The 10,000-nt window shown below is 45.2% G+C and overlaps 1 protein-coding gene across 1 annotated transcript in view; it reads right to left on the minus strand.

Moving 5' to 3' along the window:
• Positions 1 to 8,216: 8,216 nt before the first annotated feature.
• Positions 8,217 to 10,000, minus strand: part of LOC137803397 (cilia- and flagella-associated protein 91-like) — a 2,134-nt gene continuing 350 nt past the window's right edge. Inside the window, exons 2-8 of the mRNA XM_068601830.1 lie at positions 9,748 to 9,905; positions 9,462 to 9,629; positions 9,231 to 9,364; positions 9,037 to 9,150; positions 8,875 to 8,946; positions 8,546 to 8,692; positions 8,217 to 8,462 (exon numbers count right to left, since the gene is read on the minus strand). Of these exons, the coding sequence (XP_068457931.1) occupies positions 8,217 to 8,462; positions 8,546 to 8,692; positions 8,875 to 8,946; positions 9,037 to 9,150; positions 9,231 to 9,364; positions 9,462 to 9,629; positions 9,748 to 9,905 (1,039 nt within the window). The remainder of the gene's footprint in view (positions 8,463 to 8,545; positions 8,693 to 8,874; positions 8,947 to 9,036; positions 9,151 to 9,230; positions 9,365 to 9,461; positions 9,630 to 9,747; positions 9,906 to 10,000) is intronic.

The raw sequence follows: 10,000 nt of genomic DNA on the forward strand, positions 1-10,000 counted from the left end.
ACCCTAACCCTAACCCTAACCCTAACCCTAACCCTAACCCTAACCCTAACCCTAACCCTAACCCTAACCCTAACCCTAACCCTAACCCTAACCCTAACCCTAACCCTAACCCTAACCCTAACCCTAACCCTAACCCTAACCCTAACCCTAACCCTAACCCTAACCCTAACCCTAACCCTAACCCTAACCCTAACCCTAACCCTAACCCTAACCCTAACCCTAACCCTAACCCTAACCCTAACCCTAACCCTAACCCTAACCCTAACCCTAACCCTAACCCTAACCCTAACCCTAACCCTAACCCTAACCCTAACCCTAACCCTAACCCTAACCCTAACCCTAACCCTAACCCTAACCCTAACCCTAACCCTAACCCTAACCCTAACCCTAACCCTAACCCTAACCCTAACCCTAACCCTAACCCTAACCCTAACCCTAACCCTAACCCTAACCCTAACCCTAACCCTAACCCTAACCCTAACCCTAACCCTAACCCTAACCCTAACCCTAACCCTAACCCTAACCCTAACCCTAACCCTAACCCTAACCCTAACCCTAACCCTAACCCTAACCCTAACCCTAACCCTAACCCTAACCCTAACCCTAACCCTAACCCTAACCCTAACCCTAACCCTAACCCTAACCCTAACCCTAACCCTAACCCTAACCCTAACCCTAACCCTAACCCTAACCCTAACCCTAACCCTAACCCTAACCCTAACCCTAACCCTAACCCTAACCCTAACCCTAACCCTAACCCTAACCCTAACCCTAACCCTAACCCTAACCCTAACCCTAACCCTAACCCTAACCCTAACCCTAACCCTAACCCTAACCCTAACCCTAACCCTAACCCTAACCCTAACCCTAACCCTAACCCTAACCCTAACCCTAACCCTAACCCTAACCCTAACCCTAACCCTAACCCTAACCCTAACCCTAACCCTAACCCTAACCCTAACCCTAACCCTAACCCTAACCCTAACCCTAACCCTAACCCTAACCCTAACCCTAACCCTAACCCTAACCCTAACCCTAACCCTAACCCTAACCCTAACCCTAACCCTAACCCTAACCCTAACCCTAACCCTAACCCTAACCCTAACCCTAACCCTAACCCTAACCCTAACCCTAACCCTAACCCTAACCCTAACCCTAACCCTAACCCTAACCCTAACCCTAACCCTAACCCTAACCCTAACCCTAACCCTAACCCTAACCCTAACCCTAACCCTAACCCTAACCCTAACCCTAACCCTAACCCTAACCCTAACCCTAACCCTAACCCTAACCCTAACCCTAACCCTAACCCTAACCCTAACCCTAACCCTAACCCTAACCCTAACCCTAACCCTAACCCTAACCCTAACCCTAACCCTAACCCTAACCCTAACCCTAACCCTAACCCTAACCCTAACCCTAACCCTAACCCTAACCCTAACCCTAACCCTAACCCTAACCCTAACCCTAACCCTAACCCTAACCCTAACCCTAACCCTAACCCTAACCCTAACCCTAACCCTAACCCTAACCCTAACCCTAACCCTAACCCTAACCCTAACCCTAACCCTAACCCTAACCCTAACCCTAACCCTAACCCTAACCCTAACCCTAACCCTAACCCTAACCCTAACCCTAACCCTAACCCTAACCCTAACCCTAACCCTAACCCTAACCCTAACCCTAACCCTAACCCTAACCCTAACCCTAACCCTAACCCTAACCCTAACCCTAACCCTAACCCTAACCCTAACCCTAACCCTAACCCTAACCCTAACCCTAACCCTAACCCTAACCCTAACCCTAACCCTAACCCTAACCCTAACCCTAACCCTAACCCTAACCCTAACCCTAACCCTAACCCTAACCCTAACCCTAACCCTAACCCTAACCCTAACCCTAACCCTAACCCTAACCCTAACCCTAACCCTAACCCTAACCCTAACCCTAACCCTAACCCTAACCCTAACCCTAACCCTAACCCTAACCCTAACCCTAACCCTAACCCTAACCCTAACCCTAACCCTAACCCTAACCCTAACCCTAACCCTAACCCTAACCCTAACCCTAACCCTAACCCTAACCCTAACCCTAACCCTAACCCTAACCCTAACCCTAACCCTAACCCTAACCCTAACCCTAACCCTAACCCTAACCCTAACCCTAACCCTAACCCTAACCCTAACCCTAACCCTAACCCTAACCCTAACCCTAACCCTAACCCTAACCCTAACCCTAACCCTAACCCTAACCCTAACCCTAACCCTAACCCTAACCCTAACCCTAACCCTAACCCTAACCCTAACCCTAACCCTAACCCTAACCCTAACCCTAACCCTAACCCTAACCCTAACCCTAACCCTAACCCTAACCCTAACCCTAACCCTAACCCTAACCCTAACCCTAACCCTAACCCTAACCCTAACCCTAACCCTAACCCTAACCCTAACCCTAACCCTAACCCTAACCCTAACCCTAACCCTAACCCTAACCCTAACCCTAACCCTAACCCTAACCCTAACCCTAACCCTAACCCTAACCCTAACCCTAACCCTAACCCTAACCCTAACCCTAACCCTAACCCTAACCCTAACCCTAACCCTAACCCTAACCCTAACCCTAACCCTTAACCCTTAACCCTTAACCCTTAACCCTTAACCCTAACCCCTAACCCCTAACCCCTAACCCCTAACCCCTAACCCCTAACCCCTAACCCTAGGGGGCGGGGCCAGGTCTTTTTAATCAGGAAAAATACTTATCTTCGTAGGATCAGTTCGTGTGAGGTCTCGTTGGAAAGGTCTGCTTCTCCCGAAGAGGCCTGTCCAGGCCGCGTGGTTCTACACCCCCCACGGACCGAGCTACACCAGGAAAGGTGCAGCAGGTCAGGTTTCATACCAGAGTAGGGACCGCGGCCATCAGAGAGAGCCAGCGTCCCTAAACCAGCCCCACCAGGCGGTCCAGAGGCCTGCTTGTTCGCAATGCCGGGACATTCAGCGTTGAACACTTGATAACTGAGTGCGCAGCAAAGCTACTTTGCTGTCTGCATTCTTAACTTTCATCATGGTGCAGGGTTAGGGTTACACCCAGACTGCATGCTGGGAAATGCAAATTTCCCTGGGGCAAACAGCTGTTCGTCCCAGAATGCATTTTGCCACAATTAAACAGGAAACAATGGCGGAGGACAAATCAAAACTCAAACTTCACACTATGAATACTACTGTTGTTGACTCACAAAATACATTTTTGGAATGTAATAAGCAGCAGGGCCCTGCTCTGCAATTACACGGCTTAGGTACACTTGGATAACACAACGTCTTGTCCTCAGACCAAATGGAGGCGCTGCAGCACAACCTGACCGCTGTGCTCTGCCCAAAAATACTGCGTCACCTTAGCATTAGCATTAACAAGCGACTCCAGCCACGTTCATACTGGCAATAAAAAACAATACTTCAATTCACACAAAAAACACGCCACAACAACAATTTTACAAACAAATAAAGCCAGCTCAACGCTCACTCACGTTTACTAATTATTTACACAAACGTTTACACACACATTTAGACAACTTACCTGCGCAAGCGTCCGCCATTACTCTCACGATTTACCACAATCCTTTGCGTTACATATGAAGCACAGTGACACATTTGGAACGCCAGGTGGCACAATTTTCACATTTCGGCTGGATTTAACCTGCATCTAATTCAACTATGTTACAAACGCAGCATAAAGCTTTGCCGTGATTAAGCTCGGACTTACTCAAATGCCTTCATGATCATCTCCTGCTCCTCTCGGGGAAAACTCACTCCTTCTTACTTTTAATACACAACACAGAGACGGACTTTTTCGGGTTAGCGTATGTCGACAGGTTAAGTCACAGGTTACACACAGACGGAAGCATCCGCTCATCTTTCAAAATAAAACATTTTACAAACAATTACTTGCTTACATTCATTGGCTCTCTCCAGCCCGGTATCGAGGGACACACTGACCGCTACTGCTGGCTGGGACCGCCGCTCTAAAAGACACGCCGGCATAACACACTTTAACACAAAACACACAACTTTAACAAACTAATGGACGCACAGTCCTTAGCAAACACACCGCCGCGATTAGCGCCAACAACAAGCTTGGACCCACAATTCACACACACACACAAGGAAATACACTGCACACACGAGCTATGAGGCAAAGACACAAAGCGCGGAGCTCCGCAACAGTAGCTTCAGCTTACCCAGTGGACAGCACATCAACCAACACGTCGAGCTTTTACACTGCGGGGCACTCGTTTCCGGTTGTGTGACAACAAAATTATTCACGCTCACACAAACAAATACACTTCAGTAGCAAAGTCTAGTCTACTCAAGTGATTCGTAACCATAGAGGGACACCAAAAACATTTGCTTTTTCCTTTCTGAGCAGCGAGAGGCAAGGGACTGATTATTAGTTTAACACTCAATTACAAGCCTTAACCAAAACACGCTCACTTGCAATACAGCTTCACACCACTTGGTGGCGGTGATGCCTCAATTAGTTTAACACTCAATTACAAGCCTTAACCAAAACACGCTCACTTGCAATACAGCTTCACACCACTTGGTGGCGGTGATGCCTCAATTAGTTTAACACTCAATTACAAGCCTTAACCAAAACACGCTCACTTGCAATACAGCTTCACACCACTTGGTGGCGGTGATGCCTCAATTAGTTTAACACTCAATTACAAGCCTTAACCAAAACACGCTCACTTGCAATACAGCTTCACACCACTTGGTGGCGGTGATGCCTCAATTAGTTTAACACTCAATTACAAGCCTTAACCAAAACACGCTCACTTGCAATACAGCTTCACACCACTTGGTGGCGGTGATGCCTCAATTAGTTTAACACTCAATTACAAGCCTTAACCAAAACACGCTCACTTGCAATACAGCTTCACACCACTTGGTGGCGGTGATGCCTCAATTAGTTTAACACTCAATTACAAGCCTTAACCAAAACACGCTCACTTGCAATACAGCTTCACACCACTTGGTGGCGGTGATGCCTCAATTAGTTTAACACTCAATTACAAGCCTTAACCAAAACACGCTCACTTGCAATACAGCTTCACACCACTTGGTGGCGGTGATGCCTCAATTAGTTTAACACTCAATTACAAGCCTTAACCAAAACACGCTCACTTGCAATACAGCTTCACACCACTTGGTGGCGGTGATGCCTCAATTAGTTTAACACTCAATTACAAGCCTTAACCAAAACACGCTCACTTGCAATACAGCTTCACACCACTTGGTGGCGGTGATGCCTCAATTAGTTTAACACTCAATTACAAGCCTTAACCAAAACACGCTCACTTGCAATACAGCTTCACACCACTTGGTGGCGGTGATGCCTCAATTAGTTTAACACTCAATTACAAGCCTTAACCAAAACACGCTCACTTGCAATACAGCTTCACACCACTTGGTGGCGGTGATGCCTCAATTAGTTTAACACTCAATTACAAGCCTTAACCAAAACACGCTCACTTGCAATACAGCTTCACACCACTTGGTGGCGGTGATGCCTCAATTAGTTTAACACTCAATTACAAGCCTTAACCAAAACACGCTCACTTGCAATACAGCTTCACACCACTTGGTGGCGGTGATGCCTCAATTAGTTTAACACTCAATTACAAGCCTTAACCAAAACACGCTCACTTGCAATACAGCTTCACACCACTTGGTGGCGGTGATGCCTCAATTAGTTTAACACTCAATTACAAGCCTTAACCAAAACACGCTCACTTGCAATACAGCTTCACACCACTTGGTGGCGGTGATGCCTCAATTAGTTTAACACTCAATTACAAGCCTTAACCAAAACACGCTCACTTGCAATACAGCTTCACACCACTTGGTGGCGGTGATGCCTCAATTAGTTTAACACTCAATTACAAGCCTTAACCAAAACACGCTCACTTGCAATACAGCTTCACACCACTTGGTGGCGGTGATGCCTCAATTAGTTTAACACTCAATTACAAGCCTTAACCAAAACACGCTCACTTGCAATACAGCTTCACACCACTTGGTGGCGGTGATGCCTCAATTAGTTTAACACTCAATTACAAGCCTTAACCAAAACACGCTCACTTGCAATACAGCTTCACACCACTTGGTGGCGGTGATGCCTCAGTCACTTCTTTAACCTTTGTATGCTGTTCTGCAAACAACATATAGCACACAAAACGGTACATTTTAAAGCACATGGATTTAGGGAAACTACTCACTGCCTTCAGTGTCTATGACTTCTTTTCATCAAGACCCATTTCATCAAATCCAAAACATTACAGTAAGGTCAACTACTGCTTCATGAGCAAAAACTCACTTTACACATATCTATATAGTACAATACATGCGTAAGTTCAGGAAAAAGTGACACTAGAAGCAAGCAATAATCAAAAGGTCCACACTGACACAAATGCTTTCTCATAAAGGCATAGAAAGACCATAGTCACTACTTACTTTTTCTTTATTTCTTATGTGCCTAGAAGCTAGAAGAAGCTACAAGAAAACATATTGTCTGGAAAAAGTAGGAAATAAAACATGGGACACTCTTCTCTACATGTCAGCTTCAACAAACTCACTTAGTCAAGTGCTTACCACACATGCCAGATACACAGCCTAAGGGTTCAGGTAAATTGCTTGGAGGTTGCCACGGGCCACTCTGGGCCCGCGGAGTCATGAGGGGTTAGGTGCCTTGCTCAAGGACACTTCCACTTGTGAGCTGCAGGTGGACCGGGGATCGAACCGGGTACCTTGTGGTATCCAGACAACCGCTCATCCTCCTGAGCTACAGCCGCCCCTTCAAAGAATCACAGCTAGTGACCCGACTATAAATTACATGCAGTCTCATTCAGGGGATCTCTACTGTGCATGGGTTTGGCGTTGCGATATCACTGTGCAGATTTGGAGAAAATAGAATTCAAAGTCTGATTTTCACCTTTAAGGATCTGCTTTTATAGCTCTTTGAATATTGGACCATTACAAAAAATAACATTTACATTGTCTTTTCAGACAACTTTGCCTTCAATTTGCTCCAAACCTGTACAGTACTACATCAAGGCCACGAGCATAGCAGGCAGCGCCCTGAACTAGAGTGATGTTAATTTACAGTTTCAAGGGAGAGGACCGTACTATCTATATTTCCTTTTTTAAGGGAGAGGACTAATGCTGGTTGAATATTGGAAGATTGTGAAATTAGGAATATCATTATTTCATTTCAGCTGACTTTAAATTCAATTATTTATCCATCCATCCATCTATCTATCCATCTATCTACACCAGGGGGGTCAAGTGAAGGGGCCACATGCTGCCCATTTTCATCTCAAGTGGGCCAGACCAGTAAAATCACAGCATAACACATAAATAATGACAATGTTTAAATCTATGGTGAAGGTTTTTGGATGATAAACTCTATTTTAAGATATTTGAACAATTAAATAAAAACATAAAGACCAAACATCAGTACACTGTGTATCTGCCTGCTCTCCTCTGCAGATTCCCTCGCTTTGTGATGCGTTTGTGACGCTGCTTTCATGACATCATCCATTTTTAACAATTTCCAACTCAATAATATCAACATCCACATTAATTGTGACTGTGGACCAGTGGTTTCAATATTTGTCGTATAAGCAGAAGATCAGAGGTTCAAATCCCGCCTCTGCTGATTTCAATCTAAGAAAACAAAAAAATATTTTTCTTCTGTTGGACTGGACATCCTGCCGGATCCGGCCCGCAGGCCAGATGTTTGACACCGCTGATCTACTGTAACAACATTACTGTAGAATTTACAGTAACCTGCTGGCAGCAATTAGCAAGTAAGTAGCTGCTGTATATTTCACAGTATGCTTACTGTGAAATGAATCACAGTACCTCTGGAACGCTGTAGTCATTTTTACAGTAACAATCAGTCAGTACCATAATTGTAAAATTCATCACTGTATTCATTTTAACACTGTAAATGAAGAACATTCAAATAATTATACAGTAAAATAAAAACTGATTTATTTCAACTAAAGCCATTTATTGAAATACTTTCAAAATGACACACATGCGCACACACACAAGCATGCATGCATGCACACACACACACACACACACACACACACACACACACACATATACATATACATATTATTATCATCATCATCATCATCATATCATTTATGGTTAACAAATATCACATGTAGACACCTGTCTGAAGATCTCATCTTCTTCTCTGCGTCTGCGCTCCTCCATCTGTCTCCTCCCACTCTCCTCAGCCTCTCGTAGGCGACGGTCTCTCTCAGCCATTAGTATGAAGGCATGGATCCTACGCTCTTCCTGGAAATGAATCAGCTCCTTGGACAACGTGTCAAATAGGTGTTCCAGCTCAGCACCTACCACTCCGGCCTGAGAAGCTTCCTCTTGAGAGGTCTGGGAGGGGAGAGAAAAGGGGCCATGAGATTGTTTGGAGTTGCTAACATTTCAGATGTGGCTGGCTATTACTATGTCTTCACCTTATGTCTGTGTTTTTCGCTCTGTTTTTGAAAGGTCATTACGAGCTCTTTGTCTGCTTTCCATAGCTCTTGCTCCTCAGCCTGCAGGGCGTTGACAGTCCTGAGTTCCCTAATGAGCTCCAGATTGTTCTCCTTGCCCTTAAACATCTGTATAACAACACCGACAGAAGTGAAAAGAGAGTAAATAAAGTCCTTACAACTTTAGAACATTCAAACATTTCTGTAGGCACTGAAGCCATACAAAAAATGTAACGGACATGCAAGTGGACACACACACACACACACACACACACACACACACACACACACACACACACACACGTTAAGACCTTGTATTGGATACTTCTTCCTCTCAGTAGTTTCTGCAAGTGGATGACTGAAAGCTCTATCTCCTCATCCCCCTGTAGAGAGACACATACATGAGTTTAACATTAAAAAAATTAAACATGTCGGATGGACAAGGTCAATGTCCTTTAGAGACATTTGCTGACCTCTGGTGGCTCCTCCACTCTGGGAGTGACAGTACGAGGAACAGGCTTCTCCTTCTTGACAAGAAACCGCATCGACTTCTTCGCCAATTCCTCATCTTCCTCCTGTCTCAGGGCCTGTGGAGCAATAACTGGTAATACATGTGTATATGGAACGCAAGTGATATGCTTGATGAACATTTTACTTTCTGCTTTACTTTGTATTTGTTCATCAGTTTTACTTCTGTACTCAGAGGTGCACTGATGACATGCTCCATGACTTTGGGTTCATGTCTTTTCCCCCATAGCTTTGGGACTGAGGCAGAGAGTCCTGCCTCGATCTCCAGCAAACCTTTGAGTGACAAAAAAGAAATGGATAATGTTATCTGTGAGATGCTCGTATGGAGATGATCTACACTTCTACTTGTTCAAAACATCAAGATTCAGACCTTCGTATGTGTTCAGGTAGGGGCTTTTTAACTCATTGTCGTACGAGTTCCTGTTGAACAATGCATCCCTGCGGCTCCGAGGGACACATATCGGAATCTTTCCAGAGTTTTTGACAATGCCGTGTCGCTCTAGCTCATTTCTCCTCTTGCTGTCCAGTTTTCTCAGTGCTACACACAAAATAACCATGAAAAAAGAAGACATAGATGAGAAGGAATTGAACAAAGCCTTGAATAATACATTCATCATCCAGATATGATGTTCAATCACAGCCAGCAGTTGTCTTACACCTCATGTAGTCATTGTGAATCTTGTGTAGCTTTATCTCTTTGGCTTTTTTGTGCTTGGAATATATCTCATTCAGTCTCTCGCTTGTGACTTCTTTCTGGGCCATATCTCTTTTCCTCAAGAGGTCCTTCAGCACAACAAGACGAGCCTCCTGCAACCTGCTCGCAGCCACAGCAAAACAAAGAGCATGGCAGAAGGACAGAGGGGAGCATCAAGTGCAACGAGGGTCTCACCGAGATTACTTAACAAGCCT

The sequence above is a fragment of the Clinocottus analis genome, unplaced genomic scaffold, assembly GCF_023055335.1.
Source record: "Clinocottus analis isolate CAN_PGR_092001 unplaced genomic scaffold, fCliAna1.0.p SCAF_55, whole genome shotgun sequence".
Classification (NCBI taxonomy): domain Eukaryota; kingdom Metazoa; phylum Chordata; class Actinopteri; order Perciformes; family Cottidae; genus Clinocottus; species Clinocottus analis.